This window comes from Antechinus flavipes, chromosome 1 (assembly GCF_016432865.1).
Source record: "Antechinus flavipes isolate AdamAnt ecotype Samford, QLD, Australia chromosome 1, AdamAnt_v2, whole genome shotgun sequence".
Lineage (NCBI taxonomy): Eukaryota > Metazoa > Chordata > Mammalia > Dasyuromorphia > Dasyuridae > Antechinus > Antechinus flavipes.
In genome coordinates this window covers 138,048,392-138,068,043 of record NC_067398.1, presented here as the reverse complement: position 1 = coordinate 138,068,043, position 19,652 = coordinate 138,048,392, and the positions used below count along the sequence as shown (strand labels likewise).

The 19,652-nt window shown below is 35.5% G+C and overlaps 2 protein-coding genes and 1 long non-coding RNA gene across 4 annotated transcripts in view; 1 reads left to right on the top strand and 2 right to left on the bottom strand.

The window, feature by feature from the left end:
- The window catches only part of PLPP1 (phospholipid phosphatase 1), a 115,291-nt gene extending 104,617 nt beyond the window's left edge, over window positions 1–10,674 (top strand). For both annotated transcript variants that reach the window (XM_051990781.1, XM_051990774.1), the window contains exons 5-6: window positions 9,388–9,564; window positions 10,203–10,674. In XM_051990781.1, the coding sequence (XP_051846741.1) occupies window positions 9,388–9,564; window positions 10,203–10,334 (309 nt within the window). In that variant the 3' untranslated portion in view covers window positions 10,335–10,674. The remainder of the gene's footprint in view (window positions 1–9,387; window positions 9,565–10,202) is intronic.
- LOC127557475 (uncharacterized) lies at window positions 1,625–9,381 on the bottom strand. The gene is made up of 2 exons (XR_007952590.1): window positions 6,842–9,381; window positions 1,625–4,873 (listed from the first exon to the last, which is right to left on the bottom strand). It is a non-coding gene; the product is annotated as an uncharacterized LOC127557475 (long non-coding RNA).
- The window catches only part of MTREX (Mtr4 exosome RNA helicase), an 88,393-nt gene continuing 79,268 nt past the window's right edge, over window positions 10,528–19,652 (bottom strand). The window contains exons 26-27 of the mRNA XM_051990766.1: window positions 11,315–11,419; window positions 10,528–10,797 (exon numbers count right to left, since the gene is read on the bottom strand). Coding sequence (XP_051846726.1) covers window positions 10,745–10,797; window positions 11,315–11,419 — 158 coding nt within the window. The 3' untranslated portion in view covers window positions 10,528–10,744. The remainder of the gene's footprint in view (window positions 10,798–11,314; window positions 11,420–19,652) is intronic.

Genomic DNA, 19,652 nt, shown 5'->3' with positions numbered 1-19,652 from the left:
ATCATTGGTCCTCTGGGGTGATTATTTATTACATTGGTCAGAGTTTTTAAATTTTTTGAGGTTATTTGTATTAAGTTGTTAGTATTATATAAATTATTCCCTTAGTTCCACTCATTTCACTCTATATCATTTCCTAGAAGTCTTCCTAGGTTTTCTTTGAAGAAGAACCTTTTTGTTATTTCTTATAACGTGATTTTATTCTTATGCCATAATTTAATTTACCTATTCTCAAATTAATGGGCACCCCTTAGTTTCTGGTTCTTTTCCTTCACAACCAAAACTTTAAAAAATATTTTTGTATGCATTTTCCTTTGATTTCTTATTCTTATCTTTGGGTTGTAAGCCTAGTATAACTTCATCAAAGGGTACAAATGCACAGATTGTGGGCTAGGCAGCAATAGTTGTAAATTGCTTTATATAATAGCTGGACCAGTTTTCAGATCCTTGTGCACTGATGTCAGTTTTTCTAATCTGACAGGTGGGAGATAGAAAGAACCAGGACTTGAACTGAGGTTTCCTGATTTTAAATCCAGGGCACTTTTCATTCAACCTGTGTTCGCTCACCTTTGTCCTTTTGTTTTGAAGCAACTGCAACCTTTGGATGAGCATCAGTTATCTGCATCTGATGGGCCTTTGGTTGTAGGGTCATGATTTTGTCTGACTATTCCAGGACACTTTCCTTGCCTTGCCCTTCCAATTGAGGAGATGCCCCTTGATGAAGAATGGGACACAGATTCCCCTGCTAGCTTATTTTCTAGAGAACTCTCTTCTTTCCTTGTGGTATTGGGAGTGGGTATAATAACTCTGGAATTCCAAAAATCTGGAATTTTTGATGTGGCTTCTGCACTACATTCAGATAATCAAGTTTGGTCTAGTCAGCGGCTGCTTTGTTGTCATCTAGTTAATTTCCTGAAACCTAAGGACCAGTTCTAATTGCTTGCATGTATGGAAACATGGTAATTTGTATTAATAACACAGTTGGAAGGTAGAATTATAGATTTGCAGTCACATTTTGCTGTGCTAAACTGGAAAAGAACATATCGTTTCCTTAAGACAGTGAATCCTTTCATCTGAAGGTCACTAAATACTTTAATGTATATGTAGTACCAAGTGACCCATGGATTTTGATGGAGATTAGTGAAAAAAATTCTTGGAGTTAAATTTCTTGCTTTCTGAGCTAGTAATTAATAACAGAAAAGCAGAATATAAGAATATTTAAGTACACTTCAAAGATACATGCTGTGTCAGTTATCACAGTGCCTTTTTAAAAAGATCCAAAAGGGAAAAAAATAGAGAATGAGATGAAAATTTATTTCCAAATAAAATTATAAAATTTTTACATAATTTGATGCTTCTGCTCCTTCTGATGTTTAAAAGAATAAAAAATTGTTTTAAAATCTAGTACTCTAAAGACCTCGTCTAACCCTTTGTTTTAAAGAATTTACAATATATAGGTGCTATATGTATAAAATCCAGAACCACAACTTAAAACACTTACATTAGGTTCTTGGGGGAAGGAGTTGGGTGAAGAAAGACATAGTGGTGTTGGACTCTTGTCTGGCAACTGTGATGGACTTCTGTTTTACATTAATTGAATTTCTTGAGAAAGCAACAATGATACCAGTTTAGCAGAAAGGAGTTTATTCCAACTATAGCTTATAGTTTCCTCTTTAAAACACATACCTATATCTATCTGAAAAATCACTAAGGTATATGACTTTTTTACCCATGTATAGACTATAATAAACAGCTTTCTAATTTCCTGAGTTTGTTTAGTAGGAGGTAAACTTATTACAAAATGTATATTTCTTTCTAAATGATATAACACACGCATCCTTACGAGGGGAGGGATGGTAGGCATAATGAATGTAGGGGGGGAGAATGAGAGAGAGAGAGAGAAAGAGAGAGAGAGAAAGAAAGAAAGAGAGGTCTATCACCGTTAAATGGAATGCTTTCTTTTATGAGCATGAATGAATTTGACATGAATTTGACTAGAATATTGATTCCCAATCTTTGATGATACCTTAGAGAGTGATACTTTTGCATTTATATATAGTGCTTTACTTTTATTCTCTAATTTTATCCTTTTAAAAACCTCTTATAAATCTACATGCTCGCGCTCTCTCTCTCTCTGTCTCTGTCTCTGTTTCTCTCTCGAAATTGGGGTTAAGTGACTTGCCCAGGGTCATATAGCTAGGAAGTGTTTAGTATCTGAGTTTAGATTTGAACTCAGGTCCTCCTGACTTTAGGGCTGGTGCTTTATTCACTGCGCCACCTAGCTGCCCCTCTCTCTATTTTTTTAAATGCAAAGTTTTCCCCAGATTCTGAGTCTACTATCCTTTCTACCGTAGGAATGGTTCTTGGAATGGATTAGCTCTGGCCATTACTTGCCTCCTTTTTAATACTAGTATGTAGCTTGAGCTCCATATTTCATCCTTTCTTCATTGCTCAGCATTCTAGGGATTTTTGCTAGTAAACAAAAATGCATTCTCTTGGGGAATAGGTGAAGGCATTTAATATTTCCCTTGTACATTTTATTCTCTAGATTTGACTGCTTTGCATTTGTTCTTAAATTATGTGCAATTGGAGTCCTGTGGCTGTATTGTTCTCACAGTATGAGCAAATACTTTGGAGAAACAAGTACTCCCTTAAGTCTCTCCTAGAACATGTTTAATCGTCCATTTCTCCTCCTTATGTCCTGTGTATCTGTTTGTGTTTGGCTAGGCAGTTTGAATTTTGGGGTATAAACAACATCCAAGGAGAACTGGCCTTGATGAATCTCTTCCATAAATCTGGTTAAAACTGTGACCTTGATAATAAATTCTGAGCTTTTTCCACTGCCTTTTTTCAACTGTTTAGTAGAGGCTCGTCAGCATGGCAACTTTACATGCACATTTTTATCACTAAGTTCTCTCTCTCCCTAATTATAGGAGATTGAGAAAATGGAAGACTAATGCTATTGAGGCTGCCAGGTGTAACCAGTTGCTTTGGAGAGAGAACCAATAAAACTGGTATTCTTCTGTGGCAGAGACCATATTACACTGGCCATTCCAGTCCTTTTTTCTGTACCTGTAACACCATCTCCTTTGTAGCTGAAGACCTGGCCTCTTCTTTATTGATATAATAGAGGCTGTCGTGGCGTGCTTTCTGTTTGGAGTGATGGGGATCATTCTTTACTTCAGAAGGTCCTCAACATTTATTCTCCCCCCTCAAAAAAACAAACAAACAGGTCACATAATGGGTAGAGCACAGGCCTCAGAATTAGAAAGATCTGAGTTCAGTCTAGTGTGAGACTAGCTCTGTGACCCAGGGTGAACCAGTTTCTGTTTCCTCAAAGGGAAAATGGAGATGATGATTAAATTAATGTTTGTAGAAGCCTTAACACAATAAATCTTTAATAAGTTCATCTTCTTCGCTGCCTCCTTCCCTCCCTCCTTTCTCTCTCCCTTTCTTCCTTCCTTCCATCTATCTGTTACTTTAGCAGCTGTGCATAGAAAGACTAAGGAGAAAGTTATTTGAAATAGTCGAGGAAAGGGCTTGGATTTAGGATTAGTCAGAGATAAGGGAATGAATGGGAGCAATTTTGTGGGGGTAGAAATGACAGGATTCAGCAATTAACTAAATATTGGGAGGGGAAGGAGAGTGAAAAGTTAAGGATAACATGGAAGTTGTCAACCCGGGCAATGCTTATGTTAAGAGATGGTGCCCTTGGCATAAACCAGGGAATTTGGGGTGGGGTAGGTTTTTTAATGGAAAACAACTGAATTCTGTTTTGGGCAAGATGAGTCTTAGATGTGTGTGGGTCCAGTTTGAAATGTCCATTAGGTGGCTAAAAGTGTGTGTCCAGAGCTCAGCATAAGATGCTAGATCCCTACCCAGGAGCTCATGAGATCCTTGGTGATCTCCATTTCTTTCTCTCATTCAGTCTTTATCTCCTGACTTATTTCTTGCTACCCACAGATGTACCTAGGATTTTCTTGTCTTTTGGAAAAACTTATTTAAACTCCATCTCTTCAAGCTATCGTCCTCTATTTCCTCTACCTTTCATAGCCCCAAATTTAAACCTCTAATGCAGGCCCTATATTTATATTTTATAACTTGGACCCCCCTTCTGACTCTTTCAGCAACTCCACTGTCATGTCTTTCATGCATCCCACGGCCCTCGCTCACAGGAGGTTATCATGACTAAGTCTTGGAAGTTGGCCACTCGCCTCCTGCTAGCAGGACCTCTTCTCACAAGGCATCCAGCATTTAGGGGATGGGGAGTGGGGGTAACAGCTCATAGTGTGCCCTGTCAGTCAGCAATCCTGCTGTATGCTGTGGGAAGGAGTCAGAGGGGAAGGAGAGAGGCTGCCCTGGAGCAGAGAGCCCGCTTGTGCATAGACAGGCTTGCTGTGGAGCCAGTTGTGGGCAAGAAGTAGGGTTTGGAGGAAGGCAGTTAGAGAAATAATAATAGGGAGTAAATTAACTCGACTAAATACAAGTTTTATGATTAAGTCTGTCAAGCTCAGATGTAAAGCTTTAATGAAAACAAAAATCCAAATAAATAGTTTTGTTTTTTTAAGTGAGTCTTTTCTTCTAAGTGAAACAGCTGTGTGCTGCATTTCACTGAATATCAGCAATGGAAATATTTACTTGACGTGGATGTTGGACTCGGTTTTCATTTCAGCCTCTGAATACACAGATGTCTTCTTGCTTTCCAGCCCTCACATTTATGTAAAACGTTTGACCGCAAAAAAAATAAAATCTTTTGCAGATGACTCATCTTATTACCCTGGGCATCAGTCTCCAGGGCCAATCTTCAATTGAAGCAGGACTCCACAGTCATTTAAAGATGGTTTTTGGTGGCCAAAAGCTTCCCAGTCATGAACTCCTGGCATCAGAGAATAACTTCAGTTAGAGTTTCTATTCCAAGGTGCAAGATGGAGTTGTTTACCCTAAAGAAAACGCACTGGGTATCGTTTCTGACTTCTGAAATAGTCTCAGGGAAAGCAGCATTTGTTCACTGGACAGGAGGCAGGGGACAGGGTGTCTTTGGACACAGTACTTTCATTCTTGCTGCAATAGTTTCCCCTTGGATGGGGATAAACACAAAGCTGTACCTGAGACTGTGTGACCATATTCAATAGAAAGGCCTTAGAATGAGGACCATACCATTAGTACTTATATATTCCCAGAAGTATTTTTTTTCTTGATGTCAATTGCAACTTTTAAACTTTTTTTTTTAATTTTAAGCTGCAAATTCTCTCTTCCTCCAAAGTCTTCCCACACCCACTGAGAAGGCAAGCAATGTGATATCAATTATGCATGTGAAATCATGCAAAACATATTTCCATATTAGCCATATTTTAAAAAGAGCAAGAAAAACAAAGTGAGTAAATTATACTTCATTGTGCACTCAAAGTTCAGCAGTTCTCTCTTTGGAGACATGTAACATTTTTTAATCAGTTGTCTTGGATCAAAATAACCAGCTCCTTCATAGTTGATCATTATTACAACATTCTTGTTAGTGCATACAATGATCTCCCAGGGATCTCACATCACTTTATGTCACTCCATATTGGTCTTGCCATGTTTTCAGGAAACTATTCCCTTTGTCACTTCCCATGGCACAATAGTATTCCATCACAATCTTGTCACAGTTTATTCAGCCTTTTCCTAGCTGATAGGCATCCCCTCAATTTTCAATTCTTTGCCATTACAAAAAGAACTGCTATAAATATTTTTATACATATAGATACTTTTATCTTTGTTCTCTTTGGGATACAGACCTAGTAGTGAATACCATCGGGTCAAAGGGTATACACAGTTTTATAGCCCTTTGGGCCTCGTTTCAAATTGTTCTTACGTAAGGGTTGGACCAATTTACCACTCCCATCAATCCATTAGTATACCTATTTTCCCCTCATCTCCTTCAACATTTGTCATTTCTGATAGATGTGAGGTACTACTTCAGAGTCATTATAATTTATCTTCTCTAATCAAGTGATTTACAGTGTTTTTTCATGACCATAGGTTGGTTTCTTCTGAAAACTGCCTGATTATAGCCTTTGACTATCATTTGGGGAATGTTCTTATTTTTATAAATTTGACTCAATTAAATATTTGTTATATATTTGAGAAATGAGGTTGTTATTGGAGAAATTAGCTGTATAAAATTATAATAGAATCATCTATAGCACTTTTTAGCCAAAGGTGATTTTCCTGATTAACTCTAGTAATTAGGTCTGTTTTTGCTTTTGCTTTGTCTAAGATTGTGGTTATTACCTATCTTTTTTTTTTTTTTTTTTTTAAACTTCAATTGAAGCATATTCAATTCTGCTCCAACCTGTACATTCACTCTTCTGAACAATATATAGTGGGGTTTTATTTTCTAAGCCTTTATTCCATCTGCTTCCATTTTTTTTTTTTTTGGGGGGGGAGGGAACTCATCACATTCACAGTTATGATTACTGTGTATTTTCCTACATATCATCATCATCTTCTCCTCTTCCTATTTTCCTGTTGAGTAAGTTATATTTCTATACATAACTGAGTGTGTATGTTATTTACTTTACTCTTTGGACCAATTCTTATGATAATAAGGTTCAAGCTTTGCCTCTCTCCCTCCCTCCCATTTCCCCCCCAATATAAAAAGCTTTTCCTTTCACCTTTTTTTCAATATGAGAAAGCAGTCCTCATTCTACCTCTCTTTCCCCTTCATCCAGTGAATTCCTCTTTCCTACTCCATTTTTCTTTTAAATCATTACAACATAATTGATTTATATCCATGGCCTCTGTCATTACAAATTTTTAATAATAACAGTGATAAAGTTCTTGGGAGTTACATGAATCATTTTACCTTATAGCAGTTTAATTTCATTGAGTTCCTCATGATTATCTTTCACATTGTCCTCCTTTAAGCTTCTCTCGAGTCTTTGAGTTTTCCCAGTACTGGTTACTTGAAAAGGTAGAATCTCTGCTTGGGTGATAATCATGGAAGACTTGAAAGAAGGGAAATCTGGTGAAGGAAAAAGGAGTCATAGAAGACCGTAGTGCCCAATCCTATAGCAGATAACTCATCAGTTTAGAGGGCATCCCTCAGTCCGGGTGATAGTAATGAATTGTTTCAGGTTTTGAACTTGAGGTGCTTGTTAGTACTACTTTAGGGGGTGAAGAAAAATTTTGGAATTTTCCACTTAGATAATTGAGGCCAGGAGACTGGATCGTTTTTTCCCCCTGCCATTAGGGAAGGATAAATCCAATGGAACACATCATGGCAAGTTACGATTTCCTCATACTTGGCCTTCCCTTTTTCTGTAGTTGAATCTGACTTAAAGCAAAGCTGAGACTGCTTAGTTTTCTGAAAAACTGTTTCAGCAGACTCTGAATTTCAACAGAGCAGTTAACCCTCCATGAATGTGTCTGAGAAGGCTAAAGCCACCAGTACCTCATGATCGACTGTAAAGACACTGAGGGAAAGAAATTTGAAAACCAGCTTACCCCTGCATAGTGCTATCATGCAATGCTATTTTCCCTGTTGTATTAAAGCCTACTTATAGGGAAAAGGGATTCTGGGGCATCTGCATGACTTTGAACTAATTCCTTCACCTATTTGATTGTTTTCTTAACTGTAAGTTAAGAGCATTTATTCTGATGAAGTCTCTTCCATTTCTAAATTTGTGATTTTTAGCTTGTCTCAAACCTCTTTTCATGGGTAGCTTTTGGTGGGTGGTGAAGATTTTTTTCATCACAGATTTTTCTTTATAATTCCTGCTTTCCCCAGCATTTTACTGTCTTCCCTAGAGGAGTGACGGCTTCTCTCATGTAGCTCCTGGACTGTTCTTACTGTGATCCTTGGATATGATCCCAGTTACTTTACCACACCTCCTTCCTCCAGTACTTCTGCCAGCTTCCTGACCTTTGTGAATTGCCTTGTGTCCAGAAGCCTTTTTGCCACCATCTCAGATTAGGCTCCTTCCTGCTACTTTTCTTTGTTTCCCTTCATCTTTCCCCTTATTGTCCAAACCTTCAACAATCTAATTGGCAGAAGTTTTCCTCTGCTTTTTGGAGCAACTCATCTGGAACTTCAACCTCTCACCTTTATTTCTTTTGAGAGTTCCTTTCCTCTATAATTTGGGAAATTCTGATTTTAAGGGTCTGAAATTTTTAAGAAATGTTTTAGAAATAAGAACCATTGAAAATCTACCAACAGAACTGAGATGTTGCTTATCAACAAAGTAATTTTATTTTGGGAGTAACATATGACTATGCTCGGTGACACTTCTGTTTTTATAGTATGCATTCCTGAAGGTGTCATTGATGGTTTTGTCGATATTTCCCTAGTGCTTGTTTTATGTCTCTGTAGACCTTACTCTTAGAAGAGATGGGATTAATTGATTGTGTTAACTCAAGCTATGTAAGAACTTCCAAGTCTATATGGTTCAGAGATAATAAGGATGTATCAGAAAGGGGAATACGGAGATCCATAGTGAGCTCATTATATGATCAACAAATGAGGGAGAGGGGGTTTATACTTGATAATTCTCTGATGCCTGGATATGTTCTAATTGCATAGGGCATGGCTGGCTAAAATCAGTGGGCTTAATGCTAGGAAGAAGTAATAATTTTTGAAACTCATAGAGCAAAGGCCTTTTTTGGTAGAAACCAGGCTGGTCCTGTGTCTGGAGAGCAAGACTTAACTGAATCAGCTATCTAAGAACACTGTCTTAAAGAATGACTAAACACCCCTAAAAACCAAGGCTGTTCTCAGCATACCACAACACCGTGTTATCAGATTGTATAATGAAATAGGAACACACTATGTAAATATTAACATCAGAAATCAATTTTTTTTCTTAGAAGTTCTAAATTTGTAATTTGTAGTTAGGAAATTTAAATGGTGAAAAGGGGGTGGCTCACTAATCTGGTACATGATAATCTAGAATACATATAATCTGATATATTCTAGTTTCTCTACCCTGGTCAGGGCTGGCCTAAGGAGATAGTGAAAATCTTCACTTATGGCTTTCTTTTATTCCCAAAGAAGTTATTAAGTTTTATTTAGCAAATTGACTACGGATTGGGATCATATTGTGGATCTTGTAATTTAAACCCATTCTTGTGCATTTTTAGTGGCAGTGGTTTTAATCCTCATGTTGTATAATGAATGACAGTAGATGTTTAACTGTCTCCATTCATTCTATGTATCAAGGGGATTGAAAACAATTTGACTTTCACACTGCCTTGTTCTTGTGATGATCACTCATCATAAATAATAAACCAAGCCAACCTTTTAAAACTTGAAAACTATTACATAAAATAAAAGTTGTTGATAGGGAAATGTTTTATATGGGCACAACAAGGGCCCTTTTACTCCACTGCTCACCCCATTTCTTTTCTCTTTAGCTTTATCTCCAAGCCAGAATGAAGGCAGATTGGGCACGACTTTTGCGACCCACACTTCAGTTTGCTTTCATTGCTTTATCTATCTATGTGGGGCTTTCTCGTGTTTCTGATTATAAACATCACTGGAGTGATGTGCTAACTGGACTCATCCAGGGAGCTGTGGTGGCAATACTTGTTGTAAGTATATAACAAGACCTAAAAGGTTAAGCATTAACTTCAAACCAGTAGCTAGTGCAGCTGCCTTATTTTAAAGATGAAGGAAGTCAGGTTTAAAAAAAATGTTTTCAGGTGAAGTTTTACATTCAGTTAAAAAATTAGGCACCTAATATGTAATGAAGAAAACATAGTTCCTGTTCCCATGGAACTTAGACTTTGGTAGGAGATATTGTATAACCACATCTAGGAAAAATTCTTAAGCTGCTCTATTTTAACAGTTTTGACAAAGGATCTCTACCCAATAACGACCTCCCCTGAAATTGAGACAAAACGCAAAAGAATAACTTTTGAATCTGATGAGTAGATTTCCATCTATAAATCATCTGGACTTCACTACTGAGTGATTTTTTTTTTCCTTCTTAAGTAAACTTAATTGGCAGCCCTTGACTACAAGGACCTTAATCATGGTAAAAATGTCCTCACTTCAGCATACTTAGCTGAACACCAAGGCAAATTACAACAAACAGAATCTGATGTATAAAGTAACTAAAAGAGTACAAAGAATAAAACAAAAATCCCTTAAAACTTCGTTGTCCCCCTCTCTCCCTTGTTTATTGTAGAGAAAATTTCAGTAAACAATATTTCAATCTACTTTTTAGGTTGTATTTGTATCAGATTTCTTTGAAGAAAGAAAATGTTCATTTAAGCAAAGAAAAGAAGAGGACTCACACACAACTTTGCATGAGACACCAACAAATGGAAATCATTATGGAAGCAATCATCAAGCATAAGGAGCTTCAATTGCCTGCTTTCTAAAGGAAAATGATAACAGCAGGAGGAAAAGATAATGGTCATTTTCTTCCTGATGTAAAAAGCCTTTAAGGGACTGCTGCTGCTATACCTCTCAGACGCCCACTTTACCTGTGTATATAGTCACATTTAACACAATAATAGCTTTAAAATTCATTCAAAAGATTTCAAGCCTTTCACTAAAACACTACCCACCTGTACATTTTTTTTATTAAAATAATGTGGTAATGCTTTTATGTACAAATGTGTATGTCATATACTTTGCTAGAATGATGCTTGTTTTAAATACAATACAAATTAAAATGTTTATGATGAAGACCATTTTGAAATGAGTTGTCTGTTTATAGAAAATTCAAAGAACTTGTCTCTGCAATGCTGAATGAAGATGATTTTACAGGTAAAGGCTTGCAGCAAACACGATATCTCTCTTGATTTTGGTGATCCCTACAATAAAGAAAAATAGACATGAAAGAAATTTATCATATTTCCCTAGCCTTGGCCTTAATATATCTAGTAGTTAGTTCTACAAACATTTTGATTATTGTAAATAAAGTTCTGATACAACATAGAAAAACAAAGCAAATGTGGAATAAGTAGAATCAGAATTGTTTAAAGCACAGATTTCATGACTAAACACAAAGGCCATCGACATCAATTTGGCCTTAAGCAGGGCCAAATCAATCCATTATATTATTATCAATCCATTATATATTATACTGATAATAAGAAGTACAAGAATGCAAATATCAAAGCAAAAAAGCCCCCTAAAAACCCAACATACATTAATTAATGCGCTCTCCCTTCCCCTCTCCCCCAAATATTGGGAATAAGATGTAAAAGATATTTCAACAATCATTTTTGCCTTCCAAATTTTTCTCTTTCCCTTCCCCTCCACAAGACAGCAAGTGGTCCTAATTATAATTATTAGGGAAAATTCCATTGGTTATGGATAAGGTACAACCTTCTGCGAATTTATTCTCCAGCTCAGTGTTTCCAATAGCTTTTGCAGCTTGACACATCTGCCGAAGCAATTCTTCCAGACGCCTCATACAACGAATTATGCTGCCTAGTCAAAAAGAACAACAATTGTAAGACCTGGGAAATTTTCTGTGCTGGGTATTACATGATATGACACATTGAGAACATTTGTATTGAATTTTACATCTTTCTGCCCAGCAATGAATTTGAATTTATAAAGCATTTTTCCCTAGAAGAGTTAGGAGCTTGTTAAAAGTTTACCTAACAGGATTTTTTGGGTCTTGGCTTGAAAGTTTGGCTGTTATTTGCTGTATGAGTGTCATACACCTATATGAGGAAAATTGGGAATTAAAAGCCTTATCTGCTGACTCCAAATCCAGTTAATGATTCTTTTTCATTGTAGCACACAAAAGGCAGAATATCAAGACAAGTCTCAAGTTCTCTACTAGTTCTAAATTTTTTATCATTATCAACTTCCATTATGCAGAACAAGAACTAATATGTTAAGGCCAAGTGTGTTCTGTCCCATCCTTTGGTGTTCCTATCAAGTCTCTCCACCTGCACCACTATTGAAATTCTGGGGACATTAAAGATCTTTTGTCAGGGAGTGTGCAAAATAAAACACTAGTGCTAGCTAACTCAGTCCCAGGTTAACAGAATTCTTGGAATGCCTTAAGGTACTATGTAAATTATTATTTTCAACATTATTTTTATTATGTAACCTGTGACATAATGCTAGGCCAAATGACTACAAAACACCTCATTATTATCCATCACTGGCACCACAGTACACGGAATGCTGGGCTTGGGGTCAGGAAGACTCATTCCTGTGTTTAAATCCAGTCTAAGAAACCACCTAGTTGTATGACCGTGGGCAAGTCACTTAACCCTGTTTGTCTCAGTTTCCTCTTCTGTAAACTGAGTTGGAGAAGGAAATGGCAAATCACTCCAGTAGTTTTGCCAAGAAAACCCCAAATGGGATCACAAAGAGCCAGACACAACTGAAAAGACTACAGTAAGATTTTACCTTACTCTCTCATTTCTAACAATGGAATGTGAAAGGAAATTCTTAATCATAACATATGCTAAGGCCATATACACCAGAGGGAGAATAGATGGGATAGGGAAGACCTGGGAGTGGTGGTAAGATTCTTTTGAGTTATTAGTAAAATGAATAAGGCTATTTAATTTACATTCCTAAATTGAAAAGGCTCGATTTCTTAAAAACAATTTAATTACTATTATGCAAAAGCATCTATTCCAAAAGATTTTGATAATGCAAATTCTTTCTATGCTACGAAGACACTGCAGTGGGCTATGAAGAAACATCGTTTTAAGTACTGTATCAAGAACTGACAAAACTATTTCTTGTAGCAACTCTATTTCCAAGCAAGAACCAGAACCGATATCTAAGAACTAGGAAGGCTCCTTTATCTCCCAAACATTTAAGTTTAACCCATTTATAATAGGGGAACATACGCAGTCCCATAATATCTCACTACTTTGACCAATAGCACAACTGCTATGAAAAAAACAGCATTTGTAAGACAAATCACAGTTAAAGCCATATGGAACGAATTATTAGGATAAAATTCGGCCTAAAATAACTGAACTAAGCAAATCTTCAGAGCACAGCCACGCGGCATTCTGGCAAAAGCTGAACTCAAATTTGAAAAGCCCAATTTTGTTGCAGTCTCAGGTTACTGGAAAATAATTAGGAAAATGAAAGCCATGAGGCACCCAGAGAGCCGTGGGGCTACAGTCTCATACTGTTATGGCTGCTGTAGACAGATTCTTGTCATCAAATTATTTTGTACATGAATAATATTAAAGTATCTATAGAGAAAGATGCTGTGTGGGGAGGTGGAGGGAAAAAAGAGAGGGTTGTCAGAAGGAATGGGGGGGTAGGAGAAAATTTGTCTAATGAAAATTTTTGTTTGAACAAGATTTTCATTCCTAGTCCTTAGTTTTTGGATCACTTAACAAGATCTGAAATCTGTTTTTTCCCCCCCATAGATGAAGATTTGCCATACATAGTCTGGCAAAAGGCAAGTATCCACTAACATTAAATACAATAATGGCTGGCCAGAATTAGAATTACACATCCCAAAGGATTTGCTGTGCAAGTGCTGTTACAAATTCTGAGATCACATTTATAAATGAGTAAGAGAATACAATAATTCACATGTAAAATTTTTTCTTCCACACCATTTTTAGGTTATTTTGGTGCCTCTAGGTCCAATGTAGCCTTCAAAAGAAACTACCTGGAAAGGGTATAAATTCTCTCTAAAATTAAGGTAAGAAAGGTTCATGATGGTGTGGTGGTTTACAATATTACAATATTAACCTCTAATTTTATCATTTCCCAAGCAAATACTTCAATGTGTGCTCATATTTGGATCCAGAAAAAGTATTAAATGCTAATAGGAATGACTGTTACTATTTAGAGCCTGGTATTCCAAAATACTATCAATAGCAAAAAATTTGTTAAAAACAGCTTTTGTTTAAAATCTTTTGAAAATAGCTTTTATTTATAAAACATCTACAAATATGGATGTCCACTGTAAAATCATACTCTTAAATTTAAAAAGTCAATACATTTGGAGATCCAGTTGAACAAGAGATATTTCTTTTAGGGATATGGGTAAAGATTAACGCTGTCCTCTAAATCTTAAGACAGATATTATAACAATCTGGTTAGTGAAGTCTGTAGGCCAGGTACCCTCATCCCCAAGAAGTTGCCAGGCAGGCATAGGATCAGAGCCTAGGAGAAAAGGCTCCATGTTCAAACTGAAGCCAAATGTGCTTTGTGAGAGAAGCAGCACACAGAGTCCTAGGTCATCTTTTATTTTCTTCTTTCAGGAAAAGAAATTCCTGCTTAACAGCCAAAGGAATAAATGGTGCCTAGATTTTCAAAACCCTCTGGGAGTCACATAAGCACAGTAAAAAAAAAAAAAGCTTGTAAAATTGAATGTTTTTCCAAAGAGTGCCCCAGGTAACATTGTCTCCAAGATCTCACACTATCACTCAAAGGGGACTATTAAAAATTGTTTACATATTAACATGTATTGGGCTACCTGCCATCTAGCGGAGGAGGTGGGGGGAAGGAGGGAAAAATTTGGAACAGAAAGTTTTGCAAGGGTCAATGCTGAAAAATTACCCATACATATGTTTTGTAAATAAGAAGCTTTAAGAAAAATTTGCTCATCCCATAATGGAGAACAAAACAGATGCCTAATTATGACCTTAATGCAAACCTCCCAAAAAAAGGGCCTTGGTACCCAGCAGCATCCTAACAAACAATTTTACTTGTTTATTTTCATGAAATTAAAGTTATTTGACCATCCCTATTATAAAATTTAGAATTCCCTCAACCAATTTTGAAGCATATATTTGATAGTAGTTCTCTCTGAAAGCAATACACATGATCTTTATTAGCACAAGACAGTGTTAACTCTCAGTCTTAGGCTTGCAAAATATTTTGAGGATTTAAAATACTAAGTAGAGAGATTGCTATTCTTAGGGTTTTTTTTTCCTTCTTAATTTAAATACAGGAATAATAATGGTGAAAGCTCCAAATAAATCCTAATCCAGAAACTCAGGCTGGTGATAAGGATAAACAGAAGAAAAGCCCAATTACAATTAAGAAATATGTGGACTGAAAAAAGCAAAAGTAGTAAACCCAGAAAAAGAGATTAATTCCATCAGTTCAAGTAGTGAGCCAAAGAATATCCTATCCACAAGGACTGTTTTAGCATGCAGAAGAAATTTTTTTAATTAAAAAAATTTTTTTTTAATAATAGCCTTTTATTTTCAAAATACACGCAAAGAGGTTTGAATATTCACCCTTGCAAAACCTTGTGTTCCAATTTTTTCCCCCTCTCCTTCTCCTTATCCCCTCCCTAATATCTTCAAGGATCAGCCTTAAATAAGACAGAGAACCAGAAGACTAGAAGGAAAGCAGAAAGATGGGAAACTTTAAAGCAAGTCTCTGACTAAGGTCTAATTTCTCAAATATATAGAGAACTGAGTCACATTTATAAGAATACAAGCCATTCCCCAATTGATAAATAGTTAAAGGATATGAAAAAGCAGTTTTCAAATGAAGAAACTAAAGTGTTCCATAAAGCATATGAAGAAGTGCTCAAAATCACTTTTGATTACAGAAATAAAAATTAAAATAACTCTAAGGTATCACTTCACATTTACTAGACTTTCTAATATGACAGAAAAGAGAAATAATAAATGCTGGAGAACACGTGGGAAAAATTATACACTAACATACTATTGGTGAAGTCATGAATTGATCCAACCATTCTGAAGAGCAATTTGGAACTATGCCAAATTGTGCATACCTTTTGATCCAGTAATACCAGTACTAGGTCTGTATCCCAAAGAGATCATAAAAAAGTGAAAAGAACCTACACGTGCAAAAATATTTATATAGCAGCCCTTTTTGTGGTGGCAAGATGTTGGAATCTGAGAGGACATTCATCAACTGGGGAATAGCTGAACAAGTTGTGGTGTATGAATACAATAGAACATTATTGTACAATAATGATGAACATATTGTACAAAAATAATGAACAAGGAGATTTCAGAAAAATACCAGAAAGACTTATATAAACTAATGCAAGGTGAAATACAGCACACAGTATCAGCAACATTGTGTGATGAACAATGATGAATAACTCAGCTTTTCTCAATAACACAATGATCCAAGATGACTACAAATACTAATCCATATCCACATAAAGAACTGATGGACTCTATAGATCAGAGCATCTATATGTTTTACTTTATTCCTTTTTCATAGTTTTTTCCCCTTTTTGATCTATTTCTTCTTTCACAATTGTGACCCATGTGGAAATTATATTTTACATGACAGCATATATATAATCTCAAGCTGCCTATCATCTTCATAAGAGGAAGAAAAATTTGGAATTCAAAATTTTGTAAAAATGAATGCTAAAAATTTTCTTCACATTAACTGGATGGAAACATAAAATACTATTTAAAAAAACAACTGAAGTGTATGTTTTATATGTATTTCCCTCTGAAAGCATTTCTAAAGCATATGATCTTCATTAGCACAAGACAGTATGTTAACTCTCACAGGCTTAAATTAAATTAGCAAAATATTTTGAGGATTTTAAGTGTTAAATATTGAGACTGACTGCCAAGGCTACTATTCACTTTTTAAAGACTCCAGTTTTTTTTTTAAATTTATATAAGAGAATACCAATGGTGAAAGACCAATAATTAAGAATTTCCAACGTTGAAATTTTGTTTTCATAAAAATCAGACACATTGTGTCTGATGTGGTAGAACTTTATTATCTGCTATGTTATATAATAATCATTTTTGTAAAACTGTGTTCCAAATTTTTCTCCCTCCCTCCTTTACTTCACCCCTCCCCCAAGACATCAAGCAACCTGATATAGGTTGAATATATCATTATTTTAAACATATTTCCAAATTTGTCATGTTGTACAAGAAAAATCAGATCAAAAGGAAAACCATGAGAAAGAAAAAAATGAAGCAAACGAAAACCAAAAAAGATGAAAATACTATGCTTTAATCCACATTCAGTCTCCATAGTTCTCTCTCTGGATGCAGATGGCGTTTTTCCATCCAATGTTTATCGGGATTGCCCTGAATCACTGCACTGTTAAATCTATCACAGATGATCATGACAATCTTGTTACAGTGTACAATATTGTCTTTGTTCTGCTCATGTATCTTCACTCAGCATCAGTTCATATATCCTTCCAGACTTTTTTTGAAATCAGCTTGCTCATTATTTCTTATAGAACAGTAATATTCCAATACCTTTATATAGATAATTTATTCAGCCATTTCCTAAGTGATGGGCATGTACTAAATTTCCAGCAAATCAGAAAGAGCTACTACAAACATTTTTGCACATATGGATTCTTCTCCCTTTTTTATGATCTCTTTGGGATACAGACCACTTTGATAGCCCTTTGGACATAGTTCCAAATTGCTTTCCAGAATGGCTGGATCATTTGCAACTCCACCAACAATGCATGTGACCCAGTTTTCCCACATCTCCTTCGACATTTGTCATTATATTTTCCTGTCATCTTAGACAATCTGAGAAGTGTGAAGTGGTACTTCAGTATTGTCTTAATTTGCATTTCTCTCATTAATAGTGAGAAATCATTACAATTCTAAGAATGGAAAAAAATAAAAGGAGAGTAAATACACAGCTTTTCAGCTGGTAATCTATTGAGAAAATGACCAATTAGGAAAAATGTTTTAGTTTTTTTTCCTTCAAAAGGTCCATTTAATCCTGAACTTATCCAACACATAAAGAAAATAGAATATGAAATGACTATTTGTAGCATTTTATATAGATAGATCTTTAAGATTTGCAAAGTGTCATTCATTTTTTGGTGGTGATATGAACTGATTCAGTTATTTTGAAGAACATTTTGGAAATGCTTTAAAACTATGCATAACCTTTGATCCCGCAGTCTCTCTTTGAGTCTTTATCCCAAAGAGATCATAAAAGAAGAAAAAGGACCTATATGTGCAAAAATGTTTGTAGCAGTCCTTTTTGTAGCGACAAAGAATTGGAAATTGAGTGGATGCCAATCAGTTGGGGAATAATTGAATAAATTATAGTACTTGTTTGTTTATAGAATATTATTGTTCTATAAAAAATAAACAGGCTAATTTAAGACCTGAAAAGGTTTACATGAACTGTTGTTAAGTGAAACAAGACGACCCAAGAAAACATTTCACACAGTAACAGCAAGATTGTGATGATCAGGCTTGGTTCTGTCCAGTGGTTCAGCGATCCAAGGCAAATCCAATAAACCCTGACTGAAAAATGTCATCTGCATCCAGAAAGATAACTATAGAGATTAAATGTAAATCAACATATTCTATGTTCACTTTTTTCAAATCATAATCAATCAATTAAAAAAAATTGGGGAAAAATGTTATTTCAATTGATTCCTGGAATACAGATGCTATTATTGTCCCAATTTCACAGATAAAGAAACCGAGGCAGAAACTGAATCACTGTTATGTATAATTCATTCAAAAAAGTATACAATAAATTCATTGTTACTTTCAAAAATATTTTAATGGGGAAAAATACTTAGGGAAAAAAGAAGGAAAATTAAATAAGCACGTATGGATTTTCAGTCTTCTGGTCAAAGGGGAAATGGAATGCTTAATTATGAGGGTATAAGGAGATAAAAGGAATAAAAGCATGGCACAAAGACAGCATTATATTTTAGAAATAGGGCGGTTTACATAAACTTAGTTTGTATAACGATAGCTTAAAATCTGTTTTACAATCAGAAAATAAAGTTACATAATTAAAATTGTTCAAATGATAGAAGTTAAATTTAAGTTGAAGTAATTCTAAGGAACTGAGAAAAGAAGGCAGAATAACTTTCAGGAATGCTGGTATGCTACTGAAAAGGTCAATCCATAGGTGGAGTCTTGTATTTGGGCATCACCCCAAACTGTCTTTAAGTTTTAAATAGCACAGAGTTCACATTTCATGACATGAAATTTCTACCCAGCACAAAACTGAATAAAATCCACAAAGTCAAGTTTACAGATTCCTTTGGTGCTTTGTTCAAGTGTCTACATAGGTATCACACAAGAGCAGAACATGTTCTAAGTGAAAGCGAACTGGGGGACTGGGCAGGGATTGGCTGTTGTTGATGATGACGTCATCATCAAAAACAACATCAACAAATAACAACAGTTTTTCTCATGGAGATCTCAGAGCTTTAGTCCTGCCATTCATCTCTATAATGTCCACGCAAGAAAGTAAAAAAGCTCTTTTAGTTCTCCTAATAAAAATATGAAAACTAAGGTCCATCCTGACTTCAAAGCTGGTGCTCTATCCACTGCACACTTAGCTGCCCCGGACATTATTTCTTTAAGGAATTATGTGGACATATGTATCATTTCCACTACCAGAAATAAGCTCCATAACAACAGAGGTTATTTAAATAGTGCTCTAAAGTTTATACAGTATTTCACACACATGATCTCATTTGAGCATTATAATCATTTTACAAATTAGAAATTTTTGTTAAATTTCAGACCTAGGAGTTCATCATTGTTGGGGCTCCTTGAAGAGGAAACAACCTTCCAATGCAGATTAGCAAATATTCTGCAATTTAAAAATTTTAGAAAGTAGCCTGAAGCACTGAGAAGATAAATGATTTGTTCTGTGTGTACTAGAAATTGAAGGCCTACTCTCTATCCACTGTGCAAAACTGCTTCTCTGTGAGTTAGTTAATATAATAATTTTAATCTCAATTTAC